At 36.4% G+C, this 21,416-nt stretch overlaps 1 protein-coding gene across 9 annotated transcripts in view; it reads left to right on the top strand.

Moving 5' to 3' along the window:
• The window catches only part of LOC127941559 (pro-neuregulin-2, membrane-bound isoform), an 83,756-nt gene extending 64,259 nt beyond the window's left edge, over nucleotides 1–19,497 (top strand). For 2 of the 9 annotated variants that reach the window (XM_052536731.1, XM_052536739.1), the window contains exons 5-11: nucleotides 2,696–2,754; nucleotides 6,856–6,879; nucleotides 9,919–10,021; nucleotides 11,089–11,224; nucleotides 11,310–11,437; nucleotides 13,176–13,400; nucleotides 16,137–19,497. In XM_052536731.1, coding sequence (XP_052392691.1) covers nucleotides 2,696–2,754; nucleotides 6,856–6,879; nucleotides 9,919–10,021; nucleotides 11,089–11,224; nucleotides 11,310–11,437; nucleotides 13,176–13,400; nucleotides 16,137–16,782 — 1,321 coding nt within the window. In that variant the 3' untranslated portion in view covers nucleotides 16,783–19,497. Of the gene's footprint in view, nucleotides 1–2,304; nucleotides 2,376–2,695; nucleotides 2,755–6,855; nucleotides 6,880–9,918; nucleotides 10,022–11,088; nucleotides 11,225–11,309; nucleotides 11,438–13,175; nucleotides 13,401–16,136 lie in introns of all 9 variants that reach the window. The other 7 variants (XM_052536732.1, XM_052536735.1, XM_052536736.1 and 4 more) reach the window with 7 other exon arrangements.
• The last annotated feature ends 1,919 nt before the right edge of the window (nucleotides 19,498–21,416 follow it).

Genomic DNA, 21,416 nt, shown 5'->3' with positions numbered 1-21,416 from the left:
TCTGTTTCTTTCTCATCGGCTTGGTAGTTTTTCATTAAACAGAGTCTATTGGCTCCTGCTGCCAGTGAGAGAGAGCAAAAGAAAGAGAGAAAGACAGGGAAAGAGAGGAATGAAAAATGTCCAGAGTTGAGGAGGATGAGCTCAGGGGGTTGGGAAGGGGGGAGACAGCATGACAGAATGTGAATACACTTTAACTAATCTACCAGTCAAAGGTTTGGATACATCATATTATTATTATTATTATTATTATTTATAATTAATGATGACTTCATTGCTTGAAATTCACAAAATTCACTTTTTTTCCCCAAGTTTAAAATTTTGTTTAGGCAGCTAAAATGGGAAACCTCTAAATGAAATGGACAGATAATGCAACTCTAATATTTAGTTTGACTTCCGGAGGTTAATGATAAATAAGTTTGGTCAAATTCTTTTAGTATTGCTTTATCAATAAAGGCTTTATTATATGCATTTTAGAACATTAATAAAGGCATTATTAATAATAAATAAATAATAATAAAAATGTAAAAAAAAAATGTTTGCCTTTCATTATCAATTCCAGTTATATATATATGGATCAGTAAGGAAATATAAAAGCACAAGGTGTTTTGAAAATCCTCTCAAAAGTCCAAAGTTTTGACTGGTATATGAAAGTTAGGCCACATTTCAGATATGTCCTCACATTACCGTGTTTCTTCAGGGTAAAGCGACGAGGACAAGTCAGAAACTGTATGCTAATTTACACTCTATAAACTCACCGACAGCTTAATGCGTGTGCTACATGTATTGTGTCATGCATAATAAAATAAAATTCAAAAACTAACCATAAGGGCTTTTTTTTTTACTTTTACAGGGGCCTTATATGTACGCACACCCTCTGTGTCCTGCATATAAACTTAATTTTCACTAAATCTTGTTCGATTTAGGCCTAAAGCAAGACTGAAGCTAGACATGCTCTCTGAAAACAAAGTTTGAATATATAACACATCTTTGCTTACACATAATTGGCCTTTTTCATGGAAAACAAAAAAAAATAAATCTGAGCTACTCCTGCCTCTGGCGGTCCAACTTGGGAAGCACAGTGATACGGCGTTCAGCAGATAAGCTGAACTTTCTGTTTGTCCTGGAAATTGGAGGTGGCCATTCATCAGTGATAGCTGACTAGAGCAGTTACAGAGTAAGAGGAATTAACGCTGGGAAAACATTACCCATATAGCTCATTACGCACTGATGAGTCGTAATTTGTTTACTGGAATAACATGAATAAGCATAATTGGCCAATCAAATCCATGAATGAGAGCCATGTCATAATCAGGTGACCGTAATAGCTATGTGCTGCTTATAAGCTGAGATACAGCTTCAGCTGTTTGTGTTTGCAGAAAATGGGATTGCTTCATTCCAGCCTGTATACTGTACCGACTGCATACTTTACCCCTGCTTTAAGCATAGTGGTTTATGCTTAAGACACAAGAGTAAAACAACTTGCCAATGTGGTATGAAAAATTAATATTTATATACATTATACACTGCCTTTCCTGTAGCTCAGTAATTAGAGCATGGTGCCAATAACTCCAAAGCTGTTGGTTTGATTCCCAGGGAAAACAAAAACTGATATAATGTAAATGTGTTTCTTAAATGCAATGCACTGTATGTTGCTTTGGATAAAAGCGTCTGGCAAATGCATAAATCTCTACCCTGAACACTGTTCTATTTATTTATTTATTTTTAAAGAAATTACTACTGTTATTAAGCAAGGATGCATTCATGTGATCAAAAGTGACTTTAATGTATTTTATATTGCAACCCCCCCCCCCCCCCCCCAAAAAAAAAAAAATTATTTAAAATAAATGCCTTTCTGTCTTTACTTTCGGTTTATCAAAAAAAAAAAAAAAATTCAGACTTTGAGAATAATAAGAAATCTCAGGCAACAAATCAGCATATTAGAATGATTTCTGAAGGGTCACGTGACACTGAAAATTGCACAAAATTCAGCTTTGCCATCACAGGAATACATAGCATTTTAAAATATATTCAAATAGAAAACAGTTATATTACATTGTAATAATATTTCACAGTATTATTAGTAAGTAATACACAGTAATACACAGTAAATTGATTTTTTTTTTTTTAAGAATGGTTTATAGATATTTAGAAATGAAAAATGATACAAACGATGGCTTGAAGAATCGAAATGGCATTCAAATGATTGTACAGCTGTGTTTCTGACCTTCCTGTGCATAAATTCTTCTGTGTGTGTGTGTTTGATGTATATCTGTGTGTCATCTTTTCCACCTCTCCTTCCCCCAGATGTCCGGACGGATACTTCGGCAAGCGGTGTTTGCAGACAGAGCCCCTGAAGTTAACAATGCCTGATAAAAGTATGTTGACTTTTGATGCACAGCTGCAAACAGAGGACCAGCTGTCACTGGGTTACCACTGTGGTCTCTCCCTTACCTCCTTCCACCTCCCAAGGCTTGCTGGCTTAAGTCTGTCCTGAAATAGACACAGTGGTGCCTCCAGTGGGATCCTCTGCTTCTGCTGTACATCATTGTGCTGTTGTCCTAATGTTCTCTCTGCTTTCTTTTTCCCCCTCTCTCTCTCTTGCTTTCACCCTCTCCTCTTTCTCTTGCATCTTTTCTCTCTGCTCGACACTCTCTCCCTTTCTCTTTCTTTCTATGGTTTTGTCTCCTTCCATCAGGTGTCCAAATGACTTTACTGGTGATCGCTGTCAAACCTACGTTATGGCCAGTTTCTACCGTATGTCCATTTCTTCTTGTATGTCTGTCTCTGACTTGTTTGCATGCTGGAACTGAAAATGTGGAATGTTGCTCCTTAATGGTTAATAATCTACTTATCGGTCTAACAGAATCAAATTATTATTATTATTATTTTTTACAATTAATGAGTTTTATTTGGTCCAGTATGTCATTCACCCCCTGCATCATTGTTTAATCGATTCTACTTTACATTATCTCATAGCATGATCAGAGATGCATGTTTTCAAGTATGAATGCATGTTCTTTAATAAAGTGAACCATAACTTAGATATAATCATATTGGGAATGAACACCCCTAATTAATTGTTGCATCATTCCTTAACATATAAAACATAAATATAGTTACTGTTAATTTACTAACCTTAAGCACATGCTATAGATTGTCCAGCTAGAAAATAAACAAAATGAATGGATAGATAGATAATAATTATTTAAATACAAAAATGCATAATCCCAAAATGAGCACTAATAAAAAAAAGTCTTAAGGATGAACAATTTATCAGTGCCATATAAATTTGGTTATCATTAGAATTATTTTTATTTGTTAGCATCTATATATGGGCTCTTATTGGCTATGTAATTGTGCACACTCATTTTCTCATTTTTTTCATATAAATGGTTGAATTTAGTTGGACATTTTAATAAAAAAATGTGATATTTTGACTCTTAAAGTTAATCTTGAACACTGATAATCTTTAGCAAATCTCAAAATGAATATCCATTACAACCAAATTTTTTTTTGTGTGTTTTATTAGAATTGAGTGTGTTGTGAAATTTTTATGTCAGCCATTTATCAGTTATCAGCCTTTAATATCAATGCTAGTTTCTGTGATTCAATTAGTGGGGCATAGCGATAGCAACAGTAAAGTCCTGGGTTCGATTTTCAGGGAATATATGAAATGTATAAAGCTGTATTCCTTGAATGCAAAGATGCTTTGCATAAAAGCATGTTCCAAATTCATAAATATATGTATAAATATATGGCCCTGTTTATTTTATAACTTGTAGCAATTGCATACAATACACCGCTCTGTAGTTTCACAAGTCCGTGCAATGTAAAATAAGAGCACTGTGCAATGTACCAGCATTGTTTCCCTCAAACAATCCTGCCACAAATACTCTACACACCCCACAGTTCACAAATCCACTCCTTAATTATGCTGTGAAATTAAACAGCTCCACTTCCCCGAGGTGACACATTTTAACTGTATAAGGCTACAGATTGGCATCTCAACCGCACATTTTCATCAACTACAGAAAAACACATACATTAGAGGGAGGTACAGGAATCACTACACCTGACAGCTCATGCCTGTGAGCTATTGGCTCCTGCTTGTGTCCACAAAGTGCATATAATCAGGCCTTTGTGCTCTAGACAGCATTGCTGTGCTGCCGCTGTTTACATTTTACACTGACCTAAATCTCAACATAAATTTATTAGTTAATAAAAAGACAGGAGGTAAGACACAAAAGATTGACATTAACAAAACTATCTGTGGACAGAAAGCGCACATAGTTGCATGAGATCGAAATAGATTTCCTCTCTGTATAAATGGAATGATTTATTAGTTGTTATTAAAAACACTCAAAGTGGTGCAAAACAAGAAAAATTCTATGACACTTGTGCTATAACCTGTGTCATGTCATGTCATGTCAATGCGATGATTTATCGACTTGGAATTGTTACCTATATCAGGACAGTGGATCAAGTCTTTGCATGTGTGGATTGTTAGCTTTTCCACTGTCAACACCCAGGCTTCCTTTCTGTACTTTGTAGCATTGTTCATTATGTGAGGTCTGGAAATGAGCGTCTGTCGACATAAGATGTTGAAACAGTGTAGGTACTGAGGCTTATATCTTGAGGAAATGTAAATAGTATATATGTAGCATAATAAGTGCGTGTAGATTGGGGGCGTTTCGTCTGGCTATGCAGGGTCTGTGGGTGCATATGTGCCCGGGCAGATTGGGGGCCCAATGATCTGAGGGGGAACTTTTAATTGAAACGTGGGAACGAGTTTCACCCCTTTCTCTCTCTTTTAAAATTTTTTTTTTATGAAGTTAATTTAGAAATATATTTGTAACATTTTATGTTCATTAAATTCAAGTTTTTCTTTTATTTTTTAAGTATCAACCAAGCAGCCAGCAGCAGTGAGTTGAGAATATGTTTAATCAATTTAGTCTTCTCAAATCAACATGACTAAAATAAAATATATAGATATAAAACACTTCATGCAATTCACAATATTAATTTAAACATTTAACCTAGATAAATGTGCACTATTAGACGCATATCCAGTCATTTATGCGAAGAGTGGAAGCTGAAGTAAGCATAATGAAGGACAAAAAGGCTCTAGCACGATAACTTGCATTTTTTTTTTTATAATAAGAGTGGAAACTTAAAATATCCTTCATTTCTTCTCATAAACGTAAGAGTAGGCCTAATAGCAACTACATCATTCGGAAGCGCAAAAGGTGTACTTTTATTTGTGTGCAAACACAATATCAACAAATGTTGTGCTTTTGTAAAATAAAGAAAACCATCAGGATGTGCTTTATACCATCTCTGTCAGGAGAGCTACACAAAATGAACCGAAACTCAGCGATACTTGAACTACTTTCAAACTAAATCATTCAAATCGAAAACAAAAACTCTTTCATTATGTAATCCATAAAGATGCATTTGTCTCTAAAGCCACATTTAGCGAAGAGATTGGCAAGTCAGGATAGTCAACTTCATCTTTGCCACTCTAAAAACACTAGTTTGACATAATTTTTAATGAAATGTATATTTAGTAAATAAATAAATAAATAATGTAGAGCTGTTACTGTTGAATAGATCAAAGATCTCACTTTTTCTTTTGTAGAGCATAAAAGGAGAAATTTTGAGGAATATCCAAGCTGCTTTTTACTATACTGGCACAAATTTTATTTTATTTATTTTTTATTTAGCTTTTTCTATGTAAAAAATAAGTATTTTAAAAAAGCAGTAGCTTATCTCTACCTGACAATTAATCTTTTCCACCTCTATCAAGCTTGTGAAATTACGTTGTCATGACAACAGTGGGAATTTCCTGCAGCTAGTATTAGTCACGTGAATTTGCCAGAAAAGTGCTTGTATCTCATCCATTAATTCAAATAATCAAATTATCCTGAACCCAGGTCCCTTTGTGCGAGAACATATTTTGAAAGTATTATCAACTACAGTATACCACCAGTTATGACACTCAGAGCTCCTCATTTAAAGCCGCTATGACTGCTTTTTTTTATTTACAAGTATCTGAATGTACCAATCTCAAACCAGATTGAAGATAACGGCAAATAAATGACCTTGTCTAATCATAATATTTGTGGCATAGAGCATGCTTTACTAATATACGCGTCCCAGAGTGTAAATCGCATCTTGATATTAACAAACATAAAACATAATTAACAAATATAACATAAAAATGCACCAAAATGTTTCATGAATAATATCAGCTGTCTGTGTGCCCCACAGGTAAGACACATCAGAGATATTTCAATTGTGTAGTTTAATGACCACTGGAATGTTTATTGATTTACTTGCATTCTTGCATACTTGATGTTTTGTTTGTAGCATAACAATAATTATATCAATGATTGAGTTGAAATAACTGCTGTAGAATAACATGAACTAAAGTGTCTAACAGTGACTTTACCCCACAATGACATTCATTCATAAAATTAAATCTACTAACCTAGCTGCTCGTTTTCAAAATCTCAAATCCTAATCCATGCAATAAATACCGAAATAGTTTGGTGCTAGATGATAGTTTGATGATTTTAATCAAAATTCTTCTTTATTACTCACAGTTACGATAATCTTTTTTAGCCATTAATCCAGGTTTGTCGTCTAGAAACACGTATTTCAGACATGCTTTAACCTGCATGATCTAAGCACTTACTCTTTTTCACATCATAGTATCTGCATGATGTGTCCACAGTGTGACTTTCATAATGCCCATATGTGTTTCTGTGTATGGTGGGATATCGCTCTCTTAAATCTTGTTTTTCCTCTTTCCCTGTTGTTTTGCTCTTCATTATCAACTCTTTGCACTGGCAGAGTCTCTTGGGATTGAATTTATGGGTATGGACCAATCCTTCATTCCGATTTCCAGATGGAACTGTGTAGCTCTCATTCCATTCGACACACCTCCGTAGCCTCTCTCTGGTGGACTCTAAAGCAAATGAACAAATTGATGAACTAATAAATCTGTCAATCAGCCATTGCTCTGTATAGTAGCCCCTCTTTCCAAGAGTCAGCATGGGAATCATTATCTGCAGCCCTCGTCTCATCACAGTGGGATTTTAAGGCTTTGTTCAGACAAGCAGAAAGAATCAGATCTGACTCCAATCCGTTTAGGAAAAAACAACATGAAATCCGATGTTTATAAACATCCATCTGTGGTCTAAATATCTGATTAAAATCAGTGTTTTTTTTTTTGGGGGGGGGGGTGTTTGTGCTTTTTGGAATCATATCAGATTCCAGATGTTTTATTTTATTTATTTATTTCTGTCATTCAGCGACATTACTCAGATTTAACATCATACAAACTGACAAAAAACATCATGAAATCCAGACAAAACCAGCATGAATGTTATTTAATAAAACACACACACACATATATATATATATATATATATATATATATATATATATATATATATATATATATATATATATATATATATAAAGCTTTTTTTCCTCATTACACAGTATCAGGAAATTTCTGACTTTAAAGGTAATATTAAAGGTAATATTAAAATTTGTTTTAATTCAGAAATTAAAAAGATGCTTAGAAAAGTGACTTTTAGTCAAGTCATTGTATTAATGAACTGCATTATATAGTTTTTAATAAATTAATTTCTTCCAGCAAAAATAATGTATATTATTGACCCTTAAAAGGTATATAGAAATGTTCCCTTTGGGTCAATTATGTGCCCTCAATGTACTTTTTTGCCAATTGCATAAGCAGATTTTTAACCAAAAATCCATACTGCAACATGTGTAACAAACAATGCACAAATACCATAAATTCTCTTCACTATTTGAACAAACAACTTTTCAGTTTTGACAACTTAATTGTATTTGCGTGCAGTGTTAACAAAGCCTAGGTTTTTAAAATTTGCAATAAATGTTCTCGCGGCCCCAGAAATGTTGCCAAAAACAGTTTTACTGTGAGCATTTAACAATGTGCGTAGTTAGATCAAGTTTTACGCAAGACTTTTGACAACCATATATTTTGTTGAATTAGTTGGAATGACATAAAGAGTCGGCTATTGAGTCGGTTTTTTGTCATCAACATGAAGATGTACACAGATTTCTTCAAGTGTATGCAGATAGTCACAGGCTCTTAAGGAGTTAGCATTATGCGGGGGTGATTTGTGTAAACCGCCATCAGCTTTACACACCAACCTGGTATTTACTGAACGGTAAACATAACAAGTGTGTAGCTTCAAATGAATTTATGTGCACTTGAGTAGTACTAACATTGAATCTAATTATGTTATACCTGGAAAGCCTTGGATCATGTTAGATCAATGTGTTCATTTTCCCTTGCACACGCACTTTCAGGATTTTGCCTGTTTGCACAGATTGTTTTTCTTTTTTTTTTTTTTTTTTTCAGTATTTATTTTTTTCATATTAAGACTTCCAGAGAATTAAAATATATATATATTTATATTTATATATACTTTTTTTATTGTTTTAAGCATTTATATATATATATATATATATATATATATATATATATATATATATATATATATATATATATATATATATATATATATATATATATAAATGCTTAAAACAATAAAAAAAAGTTTTTTTTTTAGTTTTTTGTTTTTACTAGAAAACAACAAAAGTACTGAATAAATCATTTTTACAGTTTAACTTTTGACATCATGGACTGTACAGCTATATTTTCAAAGCGTTTACATAAAATCTGATCATGACCAGCTGTAACTTTTCCAGATGGACTTTTATTGTACAGCTGATCATGGTGCTTTGACTTTCAAGGCAATATGGACGAGTGCTGCGGATAAGAGTTCCCTTTTGTTTCCCCAAACAAATTACTTCCTTTACTTTCATTTTTCCTTCTTCCATCTGCCTATTTTTGTGTTGTCTTTGCTTACTTATTTTCTATCCTTGCACGCTACTTTGCCATTCTTCTGCTTCACCAATGCGATTTGTGCAGCTGATAATGACTTAAATTGAAAGCAGTCTCTCTTTTCTTTCCTGTTCTTACTTTTACTGTGCTTGACCAAACTGAATCCTAGTGCCCTAGCATGCCAAACTGCATTAGGACCATAATTAGGTTGTTTATATGACCTCTCCCAATTGTCTGTTCTTTGTTTACAAAAACAGCCTCTGTTTTCCCTTGAAAGTGGTCCATTTTACGGTACGTGTAAACTAGGGTCTCTATGAAGTCACGCTGTCTGCTTAAAGCACATAATCAGCTCCGTTCCTACAGACGAGGCCCTTCAGAAATAATGTTCTCCTCCTTGCTCTACACTACTGAGCAAACAACAGCTGAATTATTTAATTATTGATTATTAAATATTTCTACCCTAACTAGCCACCATTGCTCTCAGACATACGTTCTGTGTGACCAAACCAAGGCCCACTTACAAGGAAAAGGCAGAAGGCTGGATGTAGCCTGTGGTTTGATATATATATATATATATATATATATATATATATATATATATATATATATATATATATATATATATATATATATATATATTAGCACAGGTTAATCAATATTATACCACAAATGCTGTCAAATGAGCTCAGTCTGATAACTGGATCCAGAATATTCCTTTAAAGATTTCTATGCATACATGATTTGATTGCTTATGAATACATTAATAAACTATAACAGACTGAGCCAAACAAAGACGCCGATGATTGTTTCTCCAATGCAATCCCTTTTTAAAGCAATTTGTCTCGAACATCCATCCATATTTCAGTTGTCCCCTTGATATGCTGTAGAGCTTGTAAATTGAGCTGAATTGCGTCGCCCCCCAGTGGAGGGAGGCATCCATGGAGTGAGAGTTTAGGACCAGTTGTTTGAGTTGTGAATGAGTCTGGTAATTGTTGTTGTGTGGTGATGTGCAGAGGCAGAGGAGCTCTATCAGAAGAGAGTCCTGACAATCACCGGCATCTGTGTGGCTCTTTTGGTGGTGGGCATAGTCTGCGTGGTGGCCTACTGCAAAACCAAGTAAGTATGAGGCACAACGGCAGCGATATTAATTCGAATTGTAAACACATTACTGTAATAACATTTAATGGTGCCCTTTGTGAATTTTCGATCGTCCTCAATTGTATAAAAAATTTCCATGGAAACTGAGATCACATATTGTGGAAGTTAATTAGAAGAATCAACTTTTAAAAGTGCACTACTGTTCACAAAGTTTGGGTTTTTGAAAGAATCTCTCATATTTATAAAGAAATATTGTGAAATAGTATTACAATTCAAAATAACTGTTGTCTATTTAAATATAGTTTAAAATGTGATTAATTCCTGTAATAGCAAGGCTGCTTTACAGCAGCAATTACTCTAGATAATATCCTGATTTCTTATTACTATCAATGTTGAAAACAGTTGTGCTAGTTAATGTTTTTGTGGAAAAGTCTTGTTCTTTGATTAACACAGATTTCAAAAGAACATTATATATTTGAATAGAAATATTTTGTAACACTGTAAATGTCTGTACTATAAGTACTGATTCATTTAATGGATTCTAATAAAAGTATTATTATTATTATTTAAATCTTAGACCTACAACTTCTTTAATAAGGTACATTTGGTACATTTTAAAGCTACTTTTACTTTGGGATTCATTTGGAATTGAGTAAATGTGTTTTAAACCTTTATATATATATATATATATATATATATATATATATATATATATATATATATATAATTACTTTTGCTTGGAAAGTTTTTGAGTGTGTTTGAACTTTTGCTTCTTAAAATAAGGTATGAAAATAAATGACACCACATAATAAAACATCAATCCAAGTGGTAAAAACTATCAAAAAAACAATCAAAGCAAAAACAGAGAACTATGGTTTAGCATCATGTTTTCTAAGATCCAGCCAATTAACATTTTTAAGTGGCTCAAGTGTCTGAATATTTTAGAATCATTATACAGAAAATAACCAAATGGGAAAAAAAATGAGTTGGCAGCAACATAGAGCAGTTGCAAGACTTTTTTAAATGTGATGTGATGATTGTGACTCTGGGCCGGTGTCTGAGAGAGTGACACTGCCTCACTGTAGCCTCCCCCCCAGGAAACAGAGGAAGAAGATGCACAATCATCTGAGGCAGAACATTTATGTGGATCATCCCAATCGCAACCTGGCCAATGGACCCAATCACCCAGGCCCTGGTCCTGAGGAGATACCCATGGTAGATGTACGTCACTCCTCTTAATAAAATGGCTTTGGTTGTGATGTAATATCATCTGTCTGTAACTCAAGGCCTCTTTTGTTCTCTGCAGTATATTTCCAAAAATGTTCCGGCGACTGAGAGAGTCATTGGACACAGAGCAGAGGCACCTTTTCCTGGCAGCCGGCAGTCTTCCAGATCCCACAACTCCTCCACCCGGGCTCATTCCTCCACTCACAGGTACATTCCTGACAGCGTGGCATGTTTGACCACAAATGAGCAGAGGATTTGTGTGTGTAGACTCACGAAGAACTAGGGGCCGTGCTCCAGTTGCCCCCTTCCTGAGTCATACGTCTGTTTAATCTCATTCAGCATTCTTTCCCCTTCCACTGTCCCATTGGAATCTGAGTCAGGTGGCCATAATTCATCCCTTTTAGAATCAAGTAACAGGTGTGAGTGAGTGAGTGAGTGAGTGAAACTCAGAGGTTATACAACATGATCACCTCTCAGACCTCTGACATCATGCTTTTCACTCAAACTGATTCTTACACATATGTGTTAAACCAGTGGTTCTTGGTTTCTGGCATGACTCTTTGTAACAAGAACAATCTTTGTACAACTTTACACTTCCACTGTAATCAACCAACCGCATTGTTGGCGAATTTTGTTCGAATGTTTGTACTTGTTGAATAATGGGGAACTTTTGACAGATTGCGATACGTCATGAAGCAATTTAGAAGTGAAGCTATGGTTTTATTGAAAAAAAGTGAAAATAAATATATTTTTTGTTGTATATAAAAAAAAAAACACACAAAAAAAATAATCTACATTTTTGATAGTTTGGTAGTTGTTGTGAATAATGAATTAAATGTAAAAGGAAAGAAAGAAAAATGAACATTTATTGTCAGCAGACCTACATTATCTATGGCAAAGTTTGTGTATAAAATATAAATAATGCCTATAAATAAATAAATTAAAAGCTACAAAATCAAACTTTTGCCATTTATTCACCCTCATGCAGTGGTTTTATTGTTACCAAGAAATAAAACTATTTAAAAAAGAAAAAAAAATGTTTTTTAATAAAATATAAATATTAGATGAAAAACTTGAACTATAAAAAAAATGTAAATGCTGCCTTGACAACTACCTGATATTAAAATGTAAGTACTTAAAGTACTTACTGAAAATTTAAACACTTAATAAAAATGAATACTTTTTAGAAATATATTTTAAAAACAAATAAAAATGACAAGCACAAATCAATCACTAATGGCAAAAAATAAATTAAAAATAAATAAAAAAAAAACTTACAAAAAAGTGCTAATGGCAGTGGAAATTTCTGCTGGTGATTTACTGACAATGCACAAATTATCATCTGCTTTAAGACAATTTAAATAATGCATTAAATAACGGCACAAATACCAATCATTCATTTTAATACTTTCCTCCCATAAATTTAGCATCTGAAAGGGAAACTCCTACAAATGCATATTCAATAAAATCAGGTGCAAAAATAACTATCCAAGCCTTTTCAGCTCTATTTCTTAACTGTGTGTCTTTAGTAAACAGTACCCATGACAGTACTATTTTACTGCCAAAAGATGGTTTGCGCTAGTGCAAGCTGTTAGTACATCTGACACTATAAGTGTAATTAAAATGATCAAATTAACAATTATTATAGTTTATAAATAGCCCTAAAATAACACTGGCCTCATGTCGGTGTAAATCTGTATTTTTATCTGTGGAACACAAACAGAGATGGATGAAACTTGAGAGGATTGTGACCAACTGCTGTACTCCATGTGCTCTATATTCTTGTGAAATCATAGTCTTGTGAGGTCAAAGGAAATGAAAGAAATCAAAGATCTTGGGAAGCTTGCATTCCACCTACAATTTGAGAACCACTGGATTAAGCATCTTGTGCACTTTTTCTGTCCTGCTTTCTTTTTCTTTCTTTCTTTCTTTCTTTCTTTCTCAGACATGAAGGGAGAACGTGGAGTCTGGAGCGAACAGACAGCGTCCTCTCCGACTGTCCTTCCGGCATGATGTCGTCTTCAGTGGGGACCAGTAAATGCAACAGTCCTGCGTGCATGGAGGCGCGGGCCAGGCGTGCCGCACACTGTGGCTTTACTGAGCCCCACCGGCCGGCCCTGCAGTATGGGGACTCTTTCGACTCGCTCGGGGACTCTCCGCATAGCGACAGGTGCGCAGGAGCGCCCTCTATCCGCAGCCATGGCACTGAGAACCATTTTAGTGTGTGCAGTAAGACTCCTCTGTGTTTCAGTGCGCGGTCTCCTTTACCCCTGGGGACTGGCATGGGTGGCGTGAAAGATTCAATAGCAAATATTCACAGCATGTACCATCAGGATTCAGGATTTATAGATTACATATTCACTCAGTGGCAGTAAATTACTCGGTTATTATTAAATATTGTAAATTATTTACATATTATTCACAAAATGGTAGTACATTATTTTAATGCTCCAATTTTTCATGCAATTTTAGAGCAGCTAGCATAAGAAATAAGAACCTTGACCCCTCAAAAATCATTTTATAAATTGCACACTGCGTACCATGAAGAATATAACAGTAAAATCCGTTGCACAAATCGTGCAGATGCTCTGGCCCAGCTCTGAGTGTCAGAGAGGGAGTCGGGGTCAAGCTAAGCTTCTCTGCTCAAGATACACAGTATTTCAAGGAAGAGAGATTCTAGCCCACGGCCAGCTGTATTTACAGTTATCTCTCGCCTGCGAAACACCCACACCACCATGCAAGGGCCAAAACAGGAGAATTTATACCGTGAGGGGTTCATTAAGTCAACAAGAGCCGAACAACATGTTATCTCAGGGGTGAAACAGGTCTCTGGTGTTCTGCTCTGCACTATTTCCCTCTCTACCTTCTCTCCTGCTCTGTAGCTGACTGAGCTGTTGTGCATATGGCTGTTTGCCCTCAGGCCCTGCAAATCTGTGACAGCGTAGCTGGTGTTAATTTATCTGCTCCAGTTTGACTGTGGCTTCCTCTCTTAGGGCACGCTCACTTTAACTCACACAGCACAGGCCAAAGGAACAATCACAGATAGTGAGGTTTTGTGTGTGTGTGTGTGTGTGTGTGTGTGTGTGTGTGTGTCAAAGGCATAAAAAATTAACCACATATATGATTAAGTGTAGCATGATGTCATCCATCTGATGACTGCTGCAGTAACAATGCTAAGCCTAGGCTGGGAGGTTAGACCTGGCCTCATTTGTTCCAGTAGTGTGTATGTCTGCTGTCATTTGCTATTGAGCTTTCAGCCGCCATGTCTTAGTGTGCATACTATCATTTTTCTAGTGTCATAGCAAGGTGGGCGTAAATTGATATAGTACTGCTAAAGTACAATGCAGGATCACTGCATATAGGATTTTAACATCATTTTAGAGAGGTTGCACTCAAAAAGCAATTTCTAGTCAGCAGTTGAGTATAATGCCGCGTTCCAGGCAACCCGTAACCCGTGTTTTTCCAACCTTATACCCGTGAAAGTGCACTGGAACAGTAGTCAAACCCGTAGCTTCCCACCCGTGAACTCGTACTAGATCGATGTACTCCCAGTTACGAGCTCTGCCGTCACATATCCCGCGAAACAACAATGGCAGCACCTACAGATAATACTGAAAATGGATGCAGTGTTTATGCAAGTGGTACATGTTAAAAAAACGATTTAATAAAATTAATAATCTAATTACAATTCCTTGCGCACAGGAAGTTTGGCGTGAATTGCCTGGAACGCTACAAAGTCGTGAGTCGTGGTTTGAAGTCGTGACTTACGGGCTCAAAAACCTGCCTGGAACGCAGCATAACTGGAAATAAAAAAAAAATATTTACAACAGAAACTTTTTGAAGACTGATTGAATTTTCCAGGGTTAAAAAAAAAACACAAGTTAAAAATTCCTGGTTCTCCATGACTGGGGGAACTTGAGGAAGATGTTCTCAGCCTTGAGGTCACTCATGTGTGGTCAGAAGCATAAGATATACTGTAATATATTTACCTATGATAGTTATTTTATATAATGCAGCATGTTTAATAGTTAGACATATATATTTAAAATTCAGCTGATTCTGTGCTAAAATATAACTTTTTTTATGACTTTGTCAAAATGTATAAGTGATATGAAGCCAACTATGTTGTCGCATACTCTGAATTTGTGCTCTGCATTCAAACCCATTCAATGCACATCTAAAGCAGTGGGCAGTTACCATTACCATTCAAATGTTTTTGTGTGTATTTTTTGATATATATTTATTCAGCTATGATTCATTAAATTGATGAAAAGTGACGGTAAAGACTTAAAAAAGAGAGATTATATTGCAAATAAATGATACATTTATATTAATCAAAAAATCCTGAAAAGAGTATCATGCTTTCCACAAAAATATTAAGCAGCACTTCTGTTTTCAACACTGATAATAAGAAATGTTTCCCAAGTGCAAAATTAGCATATTAGAATGATTTCTGAAGGATCATGTGACACTTAAGAATGGAAAAATGGCTCCTGAAAATAACGGACATGACAGAAAAAAAAAAAAATCATACAGATCCCAAAGTTTTGAGTTGTAGAAGGTATTATTATTAATAATAATAATGACATTTTACAGTAATGGACGATAATAATGTCATAAATGATAATCAAATAAAATGTCAAAATGTTCTGCTAGTTTTAAGAACGTGGTATGCCCTCTCAGATCCTAAAGTGAATGGTTTAATTCCATCACATGGGTGACCAAAAAAAGGTTGAGAACCCCTGAATGCAACTTCTTTTTCAGTGGTGGGTTCCTTTGCTTTTACAGTGCGTTTACTTGAAACTCATGTGCATATCTGTTCCACACAACCTTCTTCTCTCCCGCTCTTGCTCGCTCTTCTTCCTCTCTCTGCTGTCTCTCTCTCCCTGCCCTTCTCTCGATACAGGTACGTGTCGGCGCTGACCACTCCGGCTCGTCTGTCTCCCGTGGACTTCCATTACTCACTGCCCCCGCAGGTGCCTACTTTCCAGATCACGTCTCCCAACGCCAGCCACGCCATGTCTCTGCCCCCTGCCGCCCATGCTCCCTACCCGCCGGAGGAGGACCAGCCACTGCTGCGGCGCTACCAGGTGCCCCTTCACGAGGCGCGGGGCCACGAGCCCTACAGGCAGCAGCAGCGTGGCAGCTACCTGCGAGACAACACCGGCAGCCTTCCCTCCAGCCCCTACCGGCTGGCTCAAGAGGAAGTGTACGAAAGCACCCAGGAGTACCTCTCCTCGATGGAGCAACCAAAGAGAAGCAGTCGGCACTGGCACAGGTCCAGACTCAACGGCCACGTGGCACCACGCGGCTACCACCCCTCCCGGGACTTAGGCTCGCGCAGCTGCCTGTCGGACTCAGAGGAGGAGGAAGGTGAGAGCACGCCCTTCCTCAGTATGCAGAACATGAACGCCGCCGAGCCCGTCACCCTCTACAGGCCCGTGCCCGACACGCAGACTTCTCACGCCCAGAGCGGGCGGCACGGGCCTCGCACCAACAAACAAACCAGACTGACGCACACGCGCTCCAAACTGGACAATGCACCTCACTAGAGAGACCGCCACCTATCCACAAAAAAAAAAAAAAAAAAAAAAAAAACGATCTACTATAGACATGCACCTATAAGAAATATTTTTATTTTCTATAACTGACAGATATTATAAACAAATGAAATATTTATTTTCATTTTAGCAAACGTTGTCTACTAGTTAACAGCAAAGACTTTTTTTATAGGGAAAACTCTATTTATATGTACATTTTGATTTACAGCATAAAAAAAAAAAAAAGAGATGTGCCAACTTTTTCACAACTTAAAAAATATCGAGTAATATTGTGGTGCCTTTTGCTGTATGCTGAGGGCCAGAGGGCCAGTGGAGTTTTTTGTAGCCTTTCTTATACGGACGCCTCATTTTTTTATACTCGTTTACTCTTAAGTTGTCTCTTTTTGGCCTTTTTTCCTTACTTTCCTTTCCAGGTTATGTTCTTTTGGGAGCTGACCCCCATCTGAACTGTGACATCCACCCCTCCCACCGTCATGCAATATAAACCACTCTGACATAAGGTGTATGTTTACATGAATTTGATCTACAGAGATGTTTTATGATCATGTTGCTTTGCCAACAGGAAATCAATAACAAATGCAATGTGGGGGGGGGGGGGGTTCAGAAAAAGAGTACATGAGTGCGCGAGTGAGAACGACCAAACGCGAGAGGCCTCAAAATGACTGTGGCTCTGAGAAATATGCTGCTGTTGTTTAGAGTTCCGCATGCGGGCACTTGATGTCATCTTACAGATGCACCGCCTTGACTTGCTTTGCATCCTTACAGGGTAAAGATGCGGTCACGTTTACCATTGTTCGGGCTAAAATTTGTGCCCCCAAAATTTCGCTTAATGTGACCGCACCTTAAGGTTTGTCACACAGAAGCCTTCTTTTTCCAAAGGGGATTGTGGGATAAATGTGAGGGGGGCCGTGGGCCGTGCTGTCAGTGCTAATAGCTTTTGACAGATAAGAAAGCGTAATAGTCTCTCCCACTCAGCCCACTTTCCCGCCACTCAGTCAAATCGGCCTCATTATCAGCAAATCCATCCGGTTAGAGCGGCCAGTGGAGAGATAGATGGGAGGAATGGAAGGCCTCACAGCGTCTCAGGACTTCATTCCACTGTACATCTTCCTCTAGTGCAGGACTGAAGAGAGACTGACACCAGGCTGATAGATGTGTCCGCTCTACCAAATGGTCCTGGTACTTTGGGACAGGGAGAGTAACGGGACTGTTCACACAGGACATGTTCTTACACAGTTTTTTTATCGTTGCTTTCGTTTGTTGTATTCCATTCCAATTTTTACATACACACATACAGTATATATTATATATAATATTATGATGCTTTTATTATTATTCTATTATAAAAATTGTGCACGTGCACTTTTTTTCCTTTTTTGTGTGCCATGAATATCACGTTTTCGCAAGTTCAACTCTGACATGCAGCGGAGTGGATGGGTGTCAGTGAAAACTAAAGAAAATAATAGACCGATTAAATTAATATGATGGTGTGATACTCATGTTTATATTTTACAGCAATTTATGAGTTGGGTTACTCTTTTTGGTTCTGTGCATTGTTTAGCTTTGTTTTTAATGTTCAGATGTGTCCTGTGTGAACAGCCCTAAAAAGTTTCATCGCACACAAACACAGTCTCAAACGACAAGACAAATAGCTGTGAAAATGATTAGGGGTCATTAAAATACCAAAATATGCAAACTTTATATTCTGCTTGTGTTCCAATGCATTTCACTTTTTTGTGTGTGTGTGTAAATTTCCTGTTGATGTTTAACTTTCTCAATGTTTTTCATTATGTCCACATATTTCAGAATTATTTAATATATTCACAGTTAATCTAAGACACTAAATAGTGCAGGTCATTATTATTATTATTATTGTATATCAAATGCTATATCGTCAGTTTATAATTTTTTTTTTTTTTACATGTATATGTGACTCCATGTCCATTTTGAAGCACTCACTGGGCCCAAACCAAACCAGAAGCAGCTGCACTGACTGATTCTGTTTGGAGTTAGAACCAGTCAGTATGGAGCAGCGTGAGATGAAGTGTACTAAAATCAGCTGTTTTTAACTCTTCACCTTCTTAGAGCATCCACAGTCAGCATCAGCTTGCCTTCTTGTTAAAGATGTCAAGAATAATATGTTGAGAGAGGTGAAGTCCATTGGTTTTGGCACAGAAAACCAACACTAAAAGAAATGGAGGAAGATTAGAACTAAACAGATACGTGATAAATGTGTTCATGCACTTCTTCCATAAGAAAAAGAGATGAATCATGATTATTTTGTGATTTTATCCTAATAAAATGGGTTTCATGCTGTGTTATGACAGCACAATGAAATATCAGTTTTTATTTTAAATGAAGAGATGTTTTGTTTGAAGTCTGAGCAAAAGTTATTTGGATCCCCTACCTTGCTTCCTTACATTTTGGGTCTTATTTGTATGTTTGAGAAATGCCCAAAAGACAATGCTCTAGTTAGTTTAAATGTGATATTGCTACTAAACGGTTATGTCCTGCCAGTTTATTTCTACCTTTCATTTCCCCCCGGATTGAAACGTCTCAACACCTCACCTCTGCATGTCCTTGTGGTCAAGGTTAGATGGGTGCATGGTACAAGCAGCAGATGATTTCTTTTTATTTTTTTTCAAGTCAGTGGAAGTGTATTTTTATTTTTTTACATTCAGCAATAAAAAAGGAATATATCCCCCCCACCATGTCCATTCTTGGAAAATGCTAGAGGATTTAAAAAAGTGCGACAAACACACATGATTGTCATAGATTGTAAAAATAAAACGAAAACACCTGTTCATATGAGAAATCTTTCTTGGTGTTATTTTGACACACATCTGACCTGTTGTCTGACTACTCTGTGTGGCTAGAGATTTTTACAGCTCAGTGAACAAACCCTTGGCAATCTTTTTTTCCCCAGGGCAAATGAGACTCATTCTTTGTGAGGTGATGCCTGGACAGTTTACAGCCAGCTATTGCTTTATTAGAAAATATTTGCTCCCAATTCATTTTCTTTTTCTAAATAGGTAAAACATGTCATGTTGCCCCACTATTTATGCACTAAGTACTATTTAATATTAGTTAAACGCTGTACTACTATATTATTATAGTATTACATTACACTATATCTACTAAGTACTATTTAAATGTTTGATTTTAACAATACGCAGACTGAGTGGAAGTTTTGATAATATACAGGTTTAAAAAAAATCATAATTTTTATAATAGTTTAACGTGCTCATGTTTAGTGCTCACACAAAAGTGTAGTTTCAGAGGCTATGTAACCCTTCTTTTAACATTGGCTAGAAAGCGCACTGAGGATCAATTTTATGTTTGTTCATCTTATCTCATGATTGCCCATGTCTGAGGATTTATTTTTCTGGACGAAACAACGTGTGCTTTATGGTTTATTATAACCTTTTATGTGGGACATTACGACATGGACAGACGGAGGAGGCTGAGGAACGAGGCTGGAATGGTTCTCTCACCACAGCTGGTACCTCCAGCTGCACACATCTGAGTTTCAGTGTCGAAGAGGCGATTCTTTGTGTCTTGTGAGACATTTCCAAGACATTCATCTGGCGCCCGTCATTGCCAACTCTTCGCTTTCCACTCGATGACCCTGATCAGCTCTCCGTTTTATGTGTTTCTGCACTATTGGGTCAATCTTGACATGCCTAAACATGAAACATATGCCTCATTATATTGTTGAGGTGCTGCCAAGTAAACTTGAATGCACAGTTCCATGGTAACTTCATTGTAGGTGGACCGTGGCCTACCTGTTTAAGTTTCACGCTTACAACTTTAAGAGATAATTACTTGCCTGATTCTACAAGGCAAATGCAGTAAAACAAGCTGAGTATGTTATCTCTGACCGTCATATATGTGGAGATCCCTGCTGTAGTTTAGAATTGAGTAGCATAGTTTAACAACTGCTAAAATACCTTATTTTTTCAACCTCAGTAATGTAAGTTCTCTCTTATACTTCAGTTCCTTATAAAAGTGCTAATGTCTTGAGACTATAGTGCAAAAACTCCTTGCAATCTAGATTTCACATCAGTTTATTTGAAAGACTGCATTTTTGTTGCATGCTGTTACATAAAATAACAGCTTGTTTAAACAACAGTCTGACACTTTTTTAGGATTGATCTTATCGTATGCCGATAAAGCACATATTTCTTTTGTAAAATATTTATTTTAAGGCCTTTTAAGGTGGTTGTTGGTCTCCAAGTCTGGCCAAGTCGTGTAATCTGATATCATAAGAATTCATAATGAGTTGGTCATGTCATATGAATTCATACAATCTGAATGAAATTATATTTGTTGGTAAAATTTGGGTAAAATTAAATCTTCAGCAGGGTGTGAGCAGATCATACAAAAAAAAAACATAGGCTACTCTGTTTGCCAACAGTGCAGCAAACTGTATATGAATTGTCCGACTCTTTGGTTTTAGTGCATTCTGGGTAGGTAAACATAAAAAAAAAAAAAAAAACTGAATGATGTAAATCATTGTGCAAAACAGACTACCTCTGAGTTTCATTTGAGGGAGAGATGTGATTCCTTCACTACAAGGGAATTTCATGTGATGTCTACTCATTCAAAAGAGTGGAAGAACAGCC

The sequence above is a fragment of the Carassius gibelio genome, chromosome A21, assembly GCF_023724105.1.
Source record: "Carassius gibelio isolate Cgi1373 ecotype wild population from Czech Republic chromosome A21, carGib1.2-hapl.c, whole genome shotgun sequence".
In the NCBI taxonomy this organism is placed as follows: domain Eukaryota; kingdom Metazoa; phylum Chordata; class Actinopteri; order Cypriniformes; family Cyprinidae; genus Carassius; species Carassius gibelio.
This window is presented reverse-complemented; position numbering and strand designations above follow the sequence as displayed.